The following is an 18,857-nucleotide window of genomic DNA, read 5'->3' as shown; positions in this document are numbered from 1 at the left end:
AACGTAGAGATGCTGGATGTAGTCCTGTGGAACGGCTTGCCATGCCATTTCCACCTGGCGCCTCAGTTGGACCAGCGTTCGTGCTGGACGTGCAGACCGCGTGAGACGACGCTTCATCCAGTCCCAAACATGCTCAATGGGGGACAGATCCGGAGATCTTGCTGGCCAGGGTAGTTGACTTACACCTTCTAGAGCACGTTGGGTGGCACGGGATACATGCGGACGTGCATTGTCCTGTTGGAACAGCAAGTTCCCTTGCCGGTCTAGGAATGGTAGAACGATGGGTTCGATGACGGTTTGGATGTACCGTGCACTATTCAGTGTCCCCTCGACGATCACCAGTGGTGTACGGCCAGTGTAGGAGATCGCTCCCCACACCATGATGCCGGGTGTTGGCCCTGTGTGCCTCGGTCGTATGCAGTCCTGATTGTGGCGCTCACCTGCACGGCGCCAAACACGCATACGACCATCATTGGCACCAAGGCAGAAGCGACTCTCATCGCTGAAGACGACACGTCTCCATTCGTCCCTCCATTCACGCCTGTCGCGACACCACTGGAGGCGGGCTGCACGATGTTGGGGCGTGAGCGGAAGACGGCCTAACGGTGTGCGGGGCCGTAGCCCAGCTTCATGGAGACGGTTGCGAATGGTCCTCGCCGATACCCCAGGAGCAACAGTGTCCCTAATTTGCTGGGAAGTGGCGGTGCGGTCCCCTACGGCACTGCGTAGGATCCGACGGTCTTGGCGTGCATCCGTGCGTCGCTGCGGTCCGGTCCCAGGTCGACGGGCACGTGCACCTTCCGCCGACCACTGGCGACAACATCGATGTACTGTGGAGACCTCACGCCCCACGTGTTGAGCAATTCGGCGGTACGTCCACCCGGCCTCCCGCATGCCCACTATACGCCCTCGCTCAAAGTCCGTCAACTGCACATACGGTTCACGTCCACGCTGTCGCGGCATGCTACCAGTGTTAAAGACTGCGATGGAGCTCCGTATGCCACGGCAAACTGGCTGACACTGACGGCGGCGGTGCACAAATGCTGCGCAGCTAGCGCCATTCGACGGCCAACACCGCGGTTCCTGGTGTGTCCGCTGTGCCGTGCGTGTGATCATTGCTTGTACAGCCCTCTCGCAGTGTCCGGAGAAAGTATGGTGTGTCTGACACACCGGTGCCAATGTGTTCTTTTTTCCATTTCCGGGAGTGTATGTAATATGCAGGTGGTATTTGGCGGTCAGTTACTGAGTCTTTACTATTGGATATTATTTCGAAAATAAAAATCAATAAATGTTACTTTTTACGCTAAGAATTTCGTAGCATTTAGTATATCTTGTCTTATTGTTTCAGTATGTGGCCAGAAAATGATTGGTGAGCTGGCTGCTGAAAGCCAGCAGTAGCAGCAGCATCGGCATTGTAAGTACTACAAATATTTTTGTTCTTCATAGTACTGTGTGTACGTAATATTTTGCTGTTTGATGAGAATTTCATCGCTTATGTACTATGGTTGACATTCTTTGTTGTTGTTGTAGACTGTTTCACAGTAGAAGAAGAGGGATATGTGCCGAGGATAAGCACGAGCAATCGTAGATCTCCTGTATGAGAAATTTTTTTCCTCGTAGTTTTCTAGGGTGTATATATGTTTTTATTATTAAAAAACAGTATGTAGTTTTAGGCTATATCAGTGAGATGGACAGATGGCTCTTCCCCAATCCAGGCGAGAACGAAATGCCATAGTGCGTGGAGCAAATGGGAGGAAGACCTCCACTGGCCTGAGGAGATGCTGGATGACCTGAGGGGGATTCGAATGAGCCAGAGCGAAATAAGTAATACATACTCACTCTGCTTCCATGTAGTAATAATCTGTGTTCTTCCTTTCCTTGCAGCAACAGCAGTTGGCGATGTCTGGAACGTTGTACTTGATTGTCTTCATAATTCTTTCTCTACAGCGGCAGCGCCCATGCAGTACACTGTCGCGCGGCAGCGGCGGCAAGGAACAACTGTCAACAGGAGGTTCGGTGTGGCATGCCTCGCCGGCAAGGGAGCCACTAGTTGCCCCATGAGAAGCCCCTGCCGCCGCCGCCGCTGCTGTTCCCCCGTCACTATGCCCATGCCAGGTCTCTGGGGTCCGTGGGCACCCTCTCTGAGGCAAGTGGGTCAGGGTATGGCGACTGATTCTGATGTAGGGTATGTAGTGGAGGCAGAACCCACATACACCATTAGTTTGCAAGGTGCACATGCCAATTTGCCACTGTGTCCGGACTAATTACGTCCACGAGGATGTTCCACCCCAAAACTGACGACACAGCTGGGCAATACGCTGAGACACATTACTCATTATTGTGATCTCCAACAGTGTCTCAGCTTAGTGATAAAGCTGGTTAGAAACCCTGGTCCATCTCCTTAAAACGGTCCCTCTGGTTGAAGGGCTATATTGATTAGAATACGAGACAGAGAGCTTTCAAGGTGAGTGGCTTTGAGAAAATTTTTTTACAAATTAATGAATAATTAAATTTTCGGCAAAACAATGGTGAATTTGAGGGAACAACGTGAAATTTTGATTAGAATAGAGTGGGATGGACGTTATGACGTAAGTGGGTCACCATATTCAATAAGAACTACGTTTCAGTAGTGATGGCGAAAAATGCAGTACAGTTCACGAAGCCGTTCTGTGTCGGAATGTGCTTACAAGACCTATCCAAACTTCACATGAATCGATTCTACTATGAGTTTGCGAAAGCGCATTCTGCAGATCCTAAATTACTGTATATGGGTACACATAGCTTCATCTACTAGGTGAAGATCTGTGATCCTTATGAGTTAATGAAGTACGACAGTAGTGTATTCGACATGTCCTCACATATGGCCGATAATACTTCTGGTATTGTCCCACAGAACAAAGAGGTTATTAGCTAAGGGTATGCACCATAATGGCACGAGAGCCCTGTCTCTCTCCCTCTTTTTTTTCCTCTCTCTCTCCTTTTTTTGAGTTGTCTGTCTTCCGACTGGTTTGATGCAGCTGCTACAAATTCCTATTCCTCTCCTGTGCCAACCTCTTCATCTCAGGGTAGAACTTGCAACTTACATCCTTAATTGTTTACAGTCTATATTCCAATCTCTGTACTCCTCTACAGTTTTTGCTCTCTAGTACCTTGGAAATTACTCCCTGATGTCTTAACACATGTCCTAGCATCCTGCCCCTTCTCCTTGCCAGTGTTTTACACTTATGCCTTTCCTCTCAGATTCTGCACAGAAGCTGCTCATTCCTTCCCTTATCAGTCCACCTAATTTTCAACATTCGTTTGGAGCACCACATCTAAAATGCTTCGAGTTCCATCTGCTCCACTTTTCCTGTAGGCCATGTTTCACTACCATAGAATGCTGTGGTCTAAACGTACACTCTCAGAAATATCTTCCTCAAATTAAAGCCTATGTTTGATACTAGTAGACTTCTCTTGGCCAGGATTTAGCTTTTGTTCAGTGTTCCAACAATCATTTCTTTCTCGATTTCTTCACGATTTTCATGCAGCCATTTCGTCTCAGCTTACCTGCACTTCCTATTTATGTCATTCCTCAGCGACTTGTATTTCTGTATTCCTGATGATGTCCTCATTGCTCCGTCTGTCATTGGTTTTGTTGCCTTCTTGGTATTAGAACTGTTAAATTCATCTACCCCGTGACAATCAATCCTGATGTTAAGTTTCTTGCTGCTTTCATTTATGTTATTCCTCATTACGTTCGTCTTTCTTTGATTTACTCTCAATCCTTATTCTGTAATGTAATCAGTGCTTCGTATCATTGACATTATTTCACCTTGAATTTTAATCCCATTCCTGGATCTTTCTTTTATTTCCATCATTGATTTTTCAATGTATAGATTGAATAGTACTGGCGAAAGACTACATTCAAATCTTACACCCCTTTTAAACCGAGCACATCTTTCTTGATCGTCCACTCTTAGTATTCTCTCTTGTCTCTTGTACATATTTTATGTTACCTGTCCCCCTCTCTCCCTATAGCTTAATCCTATTTTTCACATACTTTCGAACATCTTGCACCATTTTACATTGTCGAACGCATTTTCCACGTCGACAAATCTTGTGAATGTGCCTTGATTTTTATATAGTCTTGCTTCCGTTATCAGCCGCTACTATGGTACCTTTACCTTCCACAAGGCCAACCTGACAGTCATCTAAAACATTCTCAACAATTTTCTTTTGCGTTCGTCTGTTGTCAGCAGCTTGGCTGCATAAGCTGTTAATCTGATTGTGCGACAATTCTCGCACTTGTCAGCTCTAGCAGTCTTCGAAATTGTGTGGATGATATTTTTCCGAAAGCCAGACTTGTACATTCTACATATCAACATGAATAGTCGTTTTGTTTCCACTTCCGCCAATGAAATCAGAAATTCTGATCGAATGTTATCTATCCCTTCTGCCAATTTTGATTTTAACTCCTCCAAAGCTCTCTTAAACTCTCATTCTAATACTGGATCCCATATCTCTTCAAAACAGACTCCTGTTTCTTCTTCTATCACACCAGACAAGTCTTCCCCCTCACAGAGGCCTTCAACTTCTTCTTTCCACCTATGTGCTCTCTCTTCTTCATTTAACGGTGGAATTCCCGTTCCACTCTTAATGTTACCACCCTTGATTTGATTTTCACCGAAGGTTATTTTGGCTTTCTTATGTGCTGATTCAGTCCATCCAACAATTATTTCTTCTCATTTTTCATGCAGCCATTTCGTCTTAGCTTCCCTCCACTTCCTATTTATGTCATTCCTCAGCGACTTGTATTTCTGTATTCCTGAATTTCGTTGAACATTTTGGTACTTCCTTCTTTCATCTATCAACTGAAGTATATGTTCTCTTACGGATGGTTTCTTCACAGTTACCTTATTTGTACCTACGTTTCTCTTTCCAAATTTTGTGACTGCGCTTTTTACAGATGTCCATTCCTCCTCAACTGCAATGCCTACTGAGCTATTCCTCATTGCCTTTTCTATTGCCTTAGAGAACTTCAAGGTATTGTATCCCATCATTCCTTAGTACTTCCATATCCCACTTCTTTGTGTACTGAATTCTCCTGACTAGTCTCTAAACTTCAGCCTACTCTTCATCACTACTACATTGTGATCTGAGTCTATACCTAATCCTAGGTTTGCCTTACCATCTAGTATCTGATTTCGTAATTTCTGTCTGATCATGATGTAATCTAACTGAAATCTTCCCGTGTCACCCAGGATTTTCAAAGTATACCTCCTCCTCTTGCGATTCTTGAACATTTGTGATTACTAGATCAATTTTATTACGGAATTCAATTAGTATTTCTCCTCTCTCATTCCTTATTCAAATCCCATATTCTCTTGTAACCTTTTCTTCTACTCCTCCCCTATACCTCGTTCCAGTTCCTCATTAATATTAGATTCTCATCCCGTTTTATGTACTGTATTACACTCTCAATATCCTCTCTGTCAGCGACTATTTACATGTCGTGTACAGTGGTATTCGCAGTGCTGCATCGTAACCGCCATATGTGTTACAGCAAATCAGAATTCGATCAAGAAGGAATCAGAGGTGGTTTTCCAGGTATCGACATCAAAGGGTTACCGCTAGCTGACGTTTCGTTCAGGGATTAGTGTGACTTCTGGTCTGCACACTGCTCGAGCCTGCGCTATGTGGGGTCCTATCTTCTGGCCTGTGCATGAAGGAATATGTGGGGCAGCTGGAGTGTTGTGGAGCCCAGCGAAGCGGTCAGGGTGTGGGCGTGCAATGACCTATGGTCAGTGCAAATGATTTTTATAGGTGTAATTATATGTCGTGAGCTATGTTGATGTATCACTTGCAAAATCCGAAAAAAATACATCGATTTAATTACTTTTTTTGTGATGTATTGTACAGTTCCTGCGTCTGACAAAACAGGGAGACCCTAACCCTGAAAACTTAATTGTGTAAAGAAACAATGTACCTGCTGCTATGCAGTTTAATTTTGTATCATGAGATCCTGCCTCTCCAGCACAAACCCGCCGATTTCCAGGTGGGAGAGAGGAAGGCTGGGATTTAAAAGAGGGGGAGGGGTTGATTAATTGATCAGTTTCATTAATTAATCATGAAACTGATAGAGTGGGAGGGGACTATTCCAATAAAACAGGCATGAAAGTGTACTTGTATCAGCGAGTGGGAGGCAGTAGAGTTGAAGGGTGTCAGAGGAAGGAGGTAGTTGGAGGGGGAGGCAGAGGATTGTGGAGCTTCCTCAGAAGGATGGGTTTACCCCAGCAGGTCATAAATCAATTATTAGAATGGAAGGATAAGGGGAGAAGGAGGATGTCATAGCCGGCCGGTGTGGCCGTGCGGTTCTAGGCACGTCAGTCTGGAACCGCGTGACCACTATGGTCGCAGGTTCGAATCCTGCCTCGGGCATGGATGTGTGTGATGTCCTTAGGTTAGTTAGGTTTAAGTAGTTCTAAGTTCTAGGTGACTGATGACCACAGATGTTGAGTCCCATAGTGCTCAGAGACATTTGAATCATTTTTGAGGATGTCATATATCAATCAAGTTTGCCTCTAAATGTATGGACCCCACACTAACAAATTGCCATGATACCCCTATTGCTCCACTACTACTACAACGATTGGCGTCAGCTCCTTGAATTTCCCTGGACTGAGTAGACAACCTTCTCCTTCACAGTATGAAGCACAGAAACTCACATACATGTCATATGCTAGACTGTATACATTTTCATCCCACTGCAGGTGTAAATTATGATATATGTAAAATATGGAGTTCATGTAGACTCTGGCATTACCTAACCTGCAATTATCAGATCTGTATATACATCTGCATCTACATGGATACTCTGCAAATCACCTTTAAGAGCCTGGCAGAGGGTTCATCGGACCACCTTCACAATTCTCTATTATTCCAATCTCGTATAGCGCGTGGAAAGAACGAACACCAATATCTTTCTGTATCACCTCTTATTTCCCTTATTTTATCGGGGTGATCATTTCTCCATATGTAGGTCGGTGTCTACAAAATATTTTCGCATTCGGAGGAGAAAGTAGGTGATTGGAATTTCGTGAGAAGATTCCGTCGCAACGAAAAACGCCTGCTTCTAGTCATGTCCATACCAAATCCTGTACCATGTCCGTGACACTCTCTCCCATATTTCGCTACTATATAAGACGTGCTGCCCTTCTTTGAACTTTTTCGATGTGCTCCGTCAGTCCTATCTGGTATCAGTACTATTGTAAAAGAGGATGGACAAGCGTAATGCAGGCAGTCTCGTTAGTAGATCTGTTACATTTTATAAGTGTCCTGCCAATAAAACGCAGTCTTTGGTTAGCCTTCCCCACAACACTTTCTATGTCTTCCTTCCAATTTAAGTTGTTCGTAACTGTAATACCTAGGTATTTAACTCAATTTATGGCCTTTAGATTAGGCTGATTTATCGTGTAGCTGAAGTTCAACAGATTCTTTTTAGCACTCATATGGATGACCTCACACTTTTCATTATTTAGGTTCAACTGCCAATTTTCACATCATTCATATACCTTTTCTAAATCGTTTTGCAATTTGTTTTCATCTTATGATGACTTTATTAGTCGATAAAGGACAGCGTTATCAGCAAACAACCTAAGATAGCTGCTCTGATTGTCTCCCAAATCGTTTATACAGATAAGGAACAGCAAACGGCCTATAACACTACCTTGGGGAACTCCAGAAATCGTTTCTGTTTTACTCGATGACTTCCCGTCAGTTAGTACGAACTGTGACCTCTCTGACAGGAAATCACAAATCCAGTCACATAACTGAGACGATATTCCATAAGCACGCAATTTCACTACAAGCTGCTTGTGCGGTTCAGTGTCAAAAGCCTTCCGGAAATCCAGAAATACAGAATCGATCTGAAATCCCTTGTCAATAGCACTCAACACTTAACGGGAATAAAGAGCTAGTTGTGTTTCGCAAGAACGATGTTTTCTAGGTCCATGTTGACTGCGTGTAAATGGACAGTTTTCTTCGAGGTAATACATAATGTTCGAACATAATATATGTTCCATAATTCTGCTGCATATAGACGTTAACGATATGGGCCTGTAATTAAGTGGATTACTCTTACTATCTTTCTTGAATATTGGTGTGTCCTGTGCGTCTTTCCAGTCCTTGGGTACAGTTCTTACGTTGAGCGAACGGTTTTATCTTATTTTAAGTATGGGGCTAATGCATCAGCATAGTCCGAAAGGATCCTAATTGGTATACAGTCTGTACCAGAAGACCTGCTTTATTAAGTGATTTAAGTTGCTTCACTACTCCGAGAATATTTACTTCTACGTTACTCATTTGGCAGCTGTTCTCGATTCGAATTCTGGAATATCTCCTTCGTCTTCTTTTTTGAAGGCATTTTGAAAGGCTGTGTTTCGTAACTCTGCTTTGACAGCACTATCTTCGATAGTATCTTCATTGCTATCACGCAGAGAAGGCATTGATTGTTTCTTGCCACTATCATACTTCACATACGACCAGAATCTCTTTGGATTTTCTATCAGGTTTCGAGACAAAATTTCGTTGTGGAAACTGTTATAAGCATCTCGCATTGAAGTCCGCGCTAAATTTCGAGCTTCTGTAAAAGATGGCCAATCTTGGGGATTTTGCGTCTGTTTCAATTTGGCATGTTTGTCTCCTTGTTTCTGCAACAGTGTTCTAACCCGTTTTGTGTACCAAGGAGGATTAGCTCCGTCGTTTGTTAATTTATTTGGTATAAATCTCTCAATTGCTGCTGATACTATTTCCTTGGATTCAAGCTACATCTGGTCTACACTTATATTATTGCTTTGGAATGAGTGGAGATTGTCTCCCAGGAAGGCGTCAAGTGAATTTTATCTGAGTTTTTGAATAGGTATATTTTTAGTTTATTTTTGGAGGATTTGGAGATTACAATATTCAGTCTGGCTACGACAACCTAGTGTTCACTAGTCCTTGTATCGGTTTCGATGCTCGTTATTAACTCAGGATTATTTGTTGCTAAGAGGTCAAGTGTGTTTTCACAACTGAGTTGGTAGAGCACTTGCCCGCGAAAGGCAAAGGTCCCGAGTTCGAGTCTCGGTCGGGCACACAGTTTTAATCTGCCAGGAAGTTTCATTTTCTAAATTGTTCAGATCCGAGTGAGAAGCAGAGACATACGTCTCAAGAGTTGGTTTTATACCTACAATGCATGTGTAGTCCGTCTCGGTCTCATTAAGTCCATATCGTATCTCGTTAAACAGGGATACTAAAGCATTACGTGTAAGGTTTGATGCCACTGTAGCAGTACCATCCCTCTTCGTAAATGATCCATCAAGATTTTTGGAACTCTTACATGGTAGGGATAAAGTGTCTTGGTGTTGGGTGACAATGTCAACAAACTTCATCATTCCTGTTAAATGTGGTTGATGCATTAGATTTATGGGAGAAGTATTCCTGGCATATAATACACATGTCATATTCCACATTATTAGTTGTATCGACCAAAATCAATGTGGAATTCAGACCCACTGATTCAATAAACTCAGAGTTTGCATCTGTTATCTCCTTGATGTTCTGTTGTGAAGTTCCGTGCTGCTTGTTTCTCACTTTGGGTTTGTACACTACGTGATCAAAGGTATCCGGACACCATCAAAAAAATACCTTTCTCATATTAGGTGCATTGTGCTGCCACCTACTGCCAGGCACTCCATATCAGTGACCTCAGTAGTCATTAGACATGATGAGAGAGCAGAATGGGGTGCTCTGAGGAACTCACGGACATCGAACGTGGTCAGGTGATTGAGTGTCACTTGTATCACACGTCTGTACGCGAGATTTCCACACTCCTAAACGTCCCTAGGTCCACTGTTTGTGCTGTGGTAGTGAAGTGGAAACGTGGAGGGACACGTGCAGCACAAAAGCGTACAGGCTGACCTCATCCATTAACTGACAGAGACCACTGACAGATCAAGAGGGTCTTAATGTGTAATAGGCAGACATCTATCCAGACCATCACACAGGAATTCCAAATTGCATCAGGATCCACTGCAAGTACTATGACAGTAGGGTAGGAGGTGAGAAAACTTGGATTTCATGGTCGATTTCATGGTCGATTTCATGCTCATACACCTCACATCATGTTGGTAAACGACGTCTCGCTTGTTATAAGGAGCATAAACATTGGACGAATGAATAGTGGAAAAAACGTTGTGTGGAGTGACGAATCACAGTATACAATGTGGCGATCCGATCGGCAGGATGTGGGTATGGTGAATGCCCAGTGAACGTCATCTGCCAGAGTGTGTAGTGCCAACAACAAAATTCGGAGGCGGTGGTGTTATGGTGTGGTCGTGGTTTTCATGGAGGGGGCTTGCAAGTTGTTTTGTTTTGCGCGGCACTATCACAGCACAGGTCTATATTGATGTTTTAAGCACCTTCTTGCTTCCCACTGTTCAAGAGCAATTCAGGGATGGCGATTGCATCTTTCAACAGAAAGCGTTGGAGGTTTCCAGAGGGTTGGGGGGAAGGAGGATGAGGGGAAGAGGTGGGAGGTTCCTTAGAAGAACAGGTTATCCCCAGGGGATCATAAATCAAGCCAATTAACGGAGCTAGACATTATAATTCAGTTAAGTTTGCCCCTGAATGTATGCAAACAGCACTAACAAAACGCCTTGATACCCCTGTTGCCCCAACACTCACTTGTACATCATAGGGTGGCTCCTGTCAGAACCAACACTGAAGAACACGGTCGGGAACTTATATCATAACCCAATTTGTGAAGTTCACAAATTGGCATTCTTTGGCATTTATGCCTTTGTTTTACTTTGTCAAGCTTACGCTGCATGTCTGGCCATTCACATTTGGTTCGTATGTTAAATTAGCCTGGAAAGCAGTATTTATTTGTTGATTCATCCTTAGTTTCTTTAATTAGACTCTGTTTCTCTGTGTGGTACTGGTTCACACAAAGAATCCTTTTCTGCCTCACCCACATGGGTTATCGCATGCTACTTGATATATTTACTGCATTTTTAAATGACTGGTCTGAATGAATCCTTTTAATTTTTCAGCTCGACAGAGCACCACCACACTGGCACAGGCATATAAGAGCATTTCTTGACAATGCGTTGTCTCAACGGGGGATCGACTATAAGGTGTATACGCAACTCACGTAGAACCACTGTCCTTAAATGTCGCCTGATTCTGGATATGTGACCTTTCCTGTGGGGTATATAATGTAAGTAGGCTGTTTATGTTTTCTTTATGTAAGTAGGCTGTTTATGTTTTCTTATTGGCAACGTTACGTAGCGCTCTATATGAAAATCACTGGCTGTGCTGTGTGCAGTCTGTGGCTAGTTTGCATTGTTGTCTGCCATTGTAGTGTTGGGCAGCGGCAGCTGGATGTGAACAGCGCGTAGCGTTGGGCAGTGGGAGGTGGGCCGCCAGCAGTGGTGGATGTAGGGAGAGAAATGGAGGAGATTTGAAATTTGTAACACTGGATGCTATATATATTATGACTATTAAGGTAAATACAGTGTTTGTTCTCTATTAAAATCTTTCATTTGCTAACTATCCCTATCAGTAGTTAGTGACTTCCGTAGTTTGAATCTTTTATTTAGCTGGCAGTAGTGGCGCTCGCTGTATTGCAGTAGGCTCGCTGTATTGCAGTAGTTCGAGTAACGAAGATTTTTGGTGAGGTAAGTGATTTGTGAAATGTATAGGTTAATGTTATGTTATATGAGGAATTTGATTACGCTACATATTTATAATGATGAAATATTGAAGAATGTCGACGAATATGTATGTGTGTAACAAGGTAAGGAATAAGGAGTAGTGGTTAGGCACTCTGATTTGTGAAAAAGGTTGTTGGAAACCAAGAATCGTACTTGTAAGAGTTATGAAATGTGTGTAAATGCGTAAATGTATCACAATGCCGGCAAAAATGTTTTGGACACTGTTATATTCATAAGATTTTGTTTCTACACATTTGCAACGCAAATTCTCGACCCGTGAAATTTTGTATGTGAGACTGTCACTGTAGCGGAAACTGCTGTCATAAATATTTCCGTAAGAAAGTTAAGTGACCACCTGCCCGTAATGCGTCGTGGGCACCCAGCTGTGTCAGACGCCGGGAGAACAAGTCATTAGTGAGTGCCTCGTCAGAGGCACAGGTAGAAAAAAAGAAAGGGGAGGCCATTGTCCTCGCTATTGACATTTCCTTGTTGAAAGCATACTGTGGAGCTCGTAATTTATGATATTTACTAAAATGCCTACTGAAATGATTAGAAACATTTTACATCTATTGTCTTTGTAGTTGAGAGATTGCTCATTTTGTTTAATATCTGGTTTCCAGCTGTGTTGCAGCTTTAGTTTTATAAAATAAACTTAGATGCATTTGCTAATGTGAACACTTTCTGTCAACAGATCTATCAAATAATTATTTTATGATCCACATTCTTCGAAAAAGGAGCTTTTGGAATGGAAAGAACAATAAGAAGGGACTGATAACAATAACTGCATATATAATTTTCTTTTCAAGTACTTGGTAATTTTTGTAGAATTAGTTTTTGTGGTGCACCACTTTAATTACATAGACATTAAGATGTGAATAGACATTTCCCTTTTCTGCATTGTTGTTTTTACTGTAATATTTTTTCTGCTTGAGCTATGTCATGTTTAGGTATAAGTTGCTGCTGCTGTTTGCCAGGCATAGTGTTACTGAATTTGACTTTGTATTACGCTGTTAAGCCAGTTTTACTACTGATTTATTTTTCTTGTTGCTGCACATTGGCTCATATTAGTTGTAATTTTACATTTTATCTGTTAATTTAGATTTACTGCTGCTTGCATTGCTGTTTGTGTTAATTGTTTTGTGTTGCTGCATTGCCTCGTCCCTTAGTTTAGCATCTGAGCTCAGTAGATTTAAGTTAGCTTAAGAAGGGGTAGACTATATAAGAAACTAACTATGATGAATTGAAAGAAATGCATTGAGAAGCTATAAGAAACTGGTTTGGCCAACAAAAAAAAGGTATTTTGAAAGAGGATATGAGCAAAAAAAAGTAGGGTTTAGGGACAACAGGTCTAGGCAGGATTTTCTTGGAAATGAATAATGAGGTAAGAAATATGTGAACATATAAATACAGAAAGCATGCTTGGATAGGATTTTTTTGGTGGAAGCAAAGGTCGAAATAAGACAAAAGATCTATGGAATGAAGTTTTGGGATGGACTGCAGTACCAAATGTTACACTGAAAACGAACCCTGTCCTTTCCTTTTGTGTTATCCCACTATGTGTTTGTGTACCCTTGTGTATGTATGTTCTTCCTGTCTTTATATGTTTAGCTAATATGATTTATGTTGCAGAATTTTCTAATACTCAACTACATTCACTATGATGAGGAATACTGTTAGCCTCAAATATAATTTGCGTTAATAATATGTTATTTACCTTGTAAATATGCTTAGACATTATTTATTCTGTTTTGTTTTAATGCTCATGTGTAAAGTTGATGTTTGAAAAGTTATTCTGATCTTTTATGTATGTACTCATGTCATAATTCCTGTGACACTGATGTATATGTTAGTTCGATTCTTTTGTAAAGCCTGTACCACAAATGTTATCTGTATTGTTATGTTCTTTAATGATGTATTTTGTACCTCTGTAATTGTATTCTCATGTTATAATATTGTAATTGACACCAGTTCATCAAATTAAGTAACTTGCAAGCATTCATTTCACTGCACACATTTCTGTTGGTCATAGTAATGCACAATATGTGAGAAGTTGGGACTGTTAGTGTTTACACGTGTGTTACTAATTCAGCAAGGAACTGGATAACAGCATTGCTGGTTCTAAGGACAATTCCAAAAATTTTGTGAGTGCACAAGTGGTGGTTATGGACTTGCTATATTATCCGCAAGACTCTTCAATGGTGATTGTGCACCTGCACAGTCACAACAGGTGGCTGCTGGCCATCTCTACATGGACTACAGTGGGTCTGCATCTTTGCTGACTCACCAGTACCATTATTTCTACAAGGACTACAGTGGGTCTACACCTTTGCTGACTCACCAGTACCATTATTTCTACAAGGACTGCAGTGGGTCTGCACCTCTGGTGGCCCACCAATACCACAATCTCTACCAGGACTACAGTGGGTCTACTCTGTGATGACCTACCTACCAATATTCATCAACTTCGACTGACTCTGCTGTGGGTTTGCTCTGTTGTGGCCCATTACCTGTCTGCATGTCAAGAGTCAGCACTGTCTTTCCGTTGGAAGGACAAGACTACTTCTTCAATCCTCCATGGAAATCCACTACTTCTGTGTGCAATTTCTTTTACTAATGAGACTTTGTGAAAAAAACCTGTAATTTATGGACTGTGAGAAAATTTTAGCTTTTGACCAACATTGTATCAATAAGTGTCTGCATTTGATATCTTTGTTATTGTAATTATGAAAAATTTTATCAAATCATTATTGGCCACTGGCCAAAACAATTTGTAAAATTTTTTGTGGGGAGCATGGGGGCTATGTAAGTAGGCTGTTTATGTTTTCTTTATGTAAGTAGGCTGTTTATGTTTTCTTATTGGCAACGTTACGCAGCGCTCTATATGAAAATCACTGGCTGTGCTGTGTGCAGTCTGTGGCTAGTTTACATTGTTGTCTGCCATTGTAGTGTTGGGCAGCGGCAGCTGGATGTGAACAGCGCGTAGCGTTGCGCAGTGGGAGGTGAGCCGCCAGCAGTGGTGGATGTGGGGAGAGAAATGGAGGAGATTTGAAATTTGTAACACTGGATGCTATATATATTATGACTATTAAGGTAAATACAGTGTTTGTTCTATATTAAAATCTTTCATTTGCTAACTATCCCTATCAGTAGTTAGTGACTTCCGTAATTTGAATCTTTTATTTAGCTGGCAGTAGTGGCGCTCGCTGTATTGCAGTAGGCTCGCTGTATTGCAGTAGTTCGAGTAACGAAGATTTTTGGTGAGGTAAGTGATTTGTGAAACGTATAGGTTAATGTTAGTCAGGGCCATTCCTTTGTAGGGATTTCTGAAAGTCAGATTGCGTTGCGCCAAAAAAATATTGTGTGTCAGTTTAAGCACAGTCGTGTATAAATGTTCTAAGGGGACGTTTCAATAAATGACTCTGTGTGTGTGTGTATGTGTGTATGTGTGTGTGCACGCATGTGTGTGTGTATGTGTGCTTGTGTGTGTGTGTGTGTGTGTGTGTGTGTGTGTGTTTGTGCGGCGCGCCTTCCTTTCCAAAAGCTTTCCGTTAACCGCAACGTCGTGCAGCAATATCACAGAATACGGTAATACCAGACGCGTCTGCAGAAGTGTGGGATGAGTTCGACTATGGTCTAGATGTTTCTTGTGTGTCTGGGTTAGCGACTGGCAGTAAATCGAAGAAGAACGAAAGTAATGACAAGTAGCTGAAAAGGGAACAGCAAGCAACTTAACATCAAGATTGATGATCACAAAATAGACAAAGCTAAGGAATCTGCTACCTTGGAAGCAAAAACATCCGTGATAGATGAAGCAATCAGGATATAAAAAGCAGACTATTACTGGCAAAGAGGGCATTCTTGGCCAAGAAAAATCTGCTGATGTCAGATATAGGCCTTAATTTGAGGAGACATTTCTGAGAATGTGTGGGAGTGGGAGTGAACCATAGACTGTAGGTAAAAAAGAACAGAAGAGAATCAAAGCGTTCTATATGTGACCTTACAGAAGAATATTGAAAATCGGGTGAAATGAAAAGTTAAGTATTGAGAAGGTTCTCCTCAAGATATACAAAGAAAGTAACATATGGAAAACTCTGGCAAGAAGAACGGACAATATGAAAGGACATTTGTTAAGACATCAGGCAATAACCCTCATTGAGATACTCTGAGATGGGAGGTTGCTACTGGAGATAAATTCGTGGCGGGCCGCATCAAATCAGTCATAAGTCTACAGACTCAAAAAAAAAGTGAAGAAAGAATAAATTGAACATTTTTGAAATGTAATGAAAATATAGATCCTGAACGTAATTGCAGAAAGCAGTTCAAGATTCTATGTGCATCATGTTAAAGTTACACCCTCATAAAATTGATTGGTTCTTTTCAAAATAATAGCAGTAACTTGGGCTAAAGTTTAACTTACGCATCAGACTGTCATCTTTACCGATGTAGCACATATAATCTGGTGATATCGAATGAACCGTTTTGAAATATTCCGTATATAGTGGATGAAAACTGCAACAACGTGCAGGCGTTACAAAAAAACGTAAAACATACAACACAATCACATGACGAGCGCTGCGCTGAAAAGGGTTGACCCTTACTCATGTTTTTTGTTGAAGGATCCATGTAATGTTGCCACTTCAGTTTTTTATCCAAGTGGATTCCTAGGAACTTCAAACACTAACTTTGATTCACTGTATGTTCATTCATCTATACTAATACCTGAAAGCACTGTATTTTTATCTGGATCAGATACAGTACGATTAAGAATTAAGCTGAAACTTCCTGGCAGATTAAAACTGTGTGCCCAACCGAGACTCGAACTCGGGACCTTTGCCTTTCGCGGGCAAGTGCTCTACCATCTGAGCTACCGAAGCACGACTCACGCCCGGAACCCACAGTTTTACTTCTGCCAGTATCGGGCGTGAGTCGTGCTTCGGTAGCTCAGATGGCAGAGCACTTGCCCGCGAAAGGCAAAGGTCCCGAGTTCGAGTCTCGGTTGGGCACACAGTTTTAATCTGCCAGGAAGTTTCATATCAGCGCACACTCCGCTGCAGAGTGAAAATCTCATTCTGAAGAATTAAGCTGTTTGCTGTGAACCACGACTCATCCTTTCTAAAGTTCTTCTCATTTGTGTGTGTGATTTGGATGCATTTGGGTCCTTTATTAATAATATATCAGCAGCATACTGAGGCATGGAAATTTACGTTCAACACCCGTTTCATAGCGTTGTAATGAGCAAGAGGTGGGTATGACGCCATTGCGGGCAAGTGTTGACTATCCCAAATGCAATGCATATCGGACATAACCATCGCCAAACCACACCATCGTTTATACCCAGAACAGCGAAATTTTCCGCTGGAAATGGTTGAGCACCTGCTGGAAAGACATTTTACCAATTGGATATAAAGGAAATAGGTGTTTCGTCATTTTCCTGAAACTTTCTTGAAATGATCTATAGACGTGGACTAAATCTTCCAGGTTGAAAAGAGCAAAGAAATGCCGTATTTGAAGGACTACTTTGATTCGATATAGTGAACTCGTATAGAATGCTTTGTTTCAGGTCATAGTTACCGCAGTGATTATATCGCGAATCTATAATTGTGGTAACTTTAACACACACAATACTTCAGTCCAGTGCTCCACATGTGAATTTTTCGCTACTTGAAAAGACTAACAACTGCTGGAACAATGAGAGTTACTCACGTCCGCAGTGCTCGGTTCGTAGATTTCTCCAGGACAGACGTCTTCGGTGCTGGTGTTGGCGTAGCCGTTCAGGTGATGACCGTCCCTGGCCTCTCGGATCTCCAGCGCCGTCAAGTTGACCATGGTCACTATGGCCACCGAGAGGTTGACGCGTAGGGCGTACAGGTTCGCCACGCCCAGCATGCCCATCAGCTGGAGGGTGTAGCGTGCTTTCCACCATCCTGCACACACAGGTGGCATTTTGACTCAAGCAGACTACATTTCCCTCTCTCTCGACAAGTCATTATGAACACTGCGCAGAGCTACACTCGGACATGGCTAAGGTTACTAACACTAGCTACTGTTATGGCGCTCGACTAGGAGATAACCTGTCCGTATGCTAGAAGAGGCTTTCTTAGTCACTATTTGGCAAGCAGTCAGATACTAGCTGTTAATGTAGAATGATCATGAGAAAATGCTGCAAAATTTTGGATGAAATGTGCAATCTATCAGAAAGTACTCGACAGCGCTCTTGGAATTGCTGTCAGAGAGGGCGTATCTCGATTTCATCAATACGGAATGTGGATGAATATTTCCTATGAATCATTATTTCTTGCAGGTGGAGCAGTAAAAAAGAAAAAAACAATGTCGACGTCTGGGGCTGAGAGAACCTTCAATCATACCTCAAGAAGTGTGCGATACAACAAAGATTTAATATTTCCTTAATGGGATCAGATGTTCAAATGGCTCTAAGCACTATGGGACTTAACATCTGAGGTCATCAGTCCCATAGACGTAGAACCACTTAAACCTAACTAACCTGAGGACAGCACACACATCCATGCCCGAGGCAGGATTCGAACCTGCGACCGTAGCAGCAGCGCGGTTCCCGAATGAAGTGCCAAGAACCGCTCGGCCACAGCAGCCGGCGGGGTCAGATGTGTCATTGATGATGAACACAGGAGTTGACGAAGATCATACATATCATATTTGGGTAAGGAACAAGAGCGAATAGGGAGAATGCGCTGTTGGAGATAGCCATCTCCTTGCGGTTGTAGGAACGACTGCAGAATGTTTTCTGATAATGACCTGTCCATGTTTTCTCAAAGAAATCGGTAAATAGCTTCTCAGTTATTTAACTGATATGTCTGTCCTGTTGTAGTCTTCAGTCCGAAGACTTGTTTGAAGCTCCTCATGTTACCCTATCTTGAGCAAGCCTCTTCATTTCTGAATAACTGTTGCAACGTACATCCTTCTGAACCTGATTACTGTATTCATCTCTTGGTCTCCTTCTACGATTTTTACGTCCCCCACCCCCCCCCCCCACTTCCTCCAGTACAAAACTTGATGTATCTGAAAGTGTCCTATCAACAGACCGATTCCTTCATCTAGTCAGGCCACCTCCTAATTAGTTACGTGATACACCAATCTAATCTTCAGCAA

At 42.3% G+C, this 18,857-nt stretch overlaps 1 protein-coding gene across 1 annotated transcript in view; it reads right to left on the bottom strand.

Annotated features, from left to right (window-relative positions):
• The window catches only part of LOC126176631 (putative inorganic phosphate cotransporter), a 154,753-nt gene that overhangs the window by 99,187 nt on the left and 36,709 nt on the right, over positions 1-18,857 (bottom strand). Inside the window, exon 2 of the mRNA XM_049923790.1 lies at positions 17,436-17,656. Coding sequence (XP_049779747.1) covers positions 17,436-17,624 — 189 coding nt within the window. The 5' untranslated portion in view covers positions 17,625-17,656. The remainder of the gene's footprint in view (positions 1-17,435; positions 17,657-18,857) is intronic.

The sequence above is a fragment of the Schistocerca cancellata genome, chromosome 3 (assembly GCF_023864275.1).
Source record: "Schistocerca cancellata isolate TAMUIC-IGC-003103 chromosome 3, iqSchCanc2.1, whole genome shotgun sequence".
Taxonomy (NCBI): domain Eukaryota; kingdom Metazoa; phylum Arthropoda; class Insecta; order Orthoptera; family Acrididae; genus Schistocerca; species Schistocerca cancellata.
The sequence above is the reverse complement of the archived record's forward strand: the minus strand, read 5'-3'. Positions and strand labels throughout refer to the sequence as shown.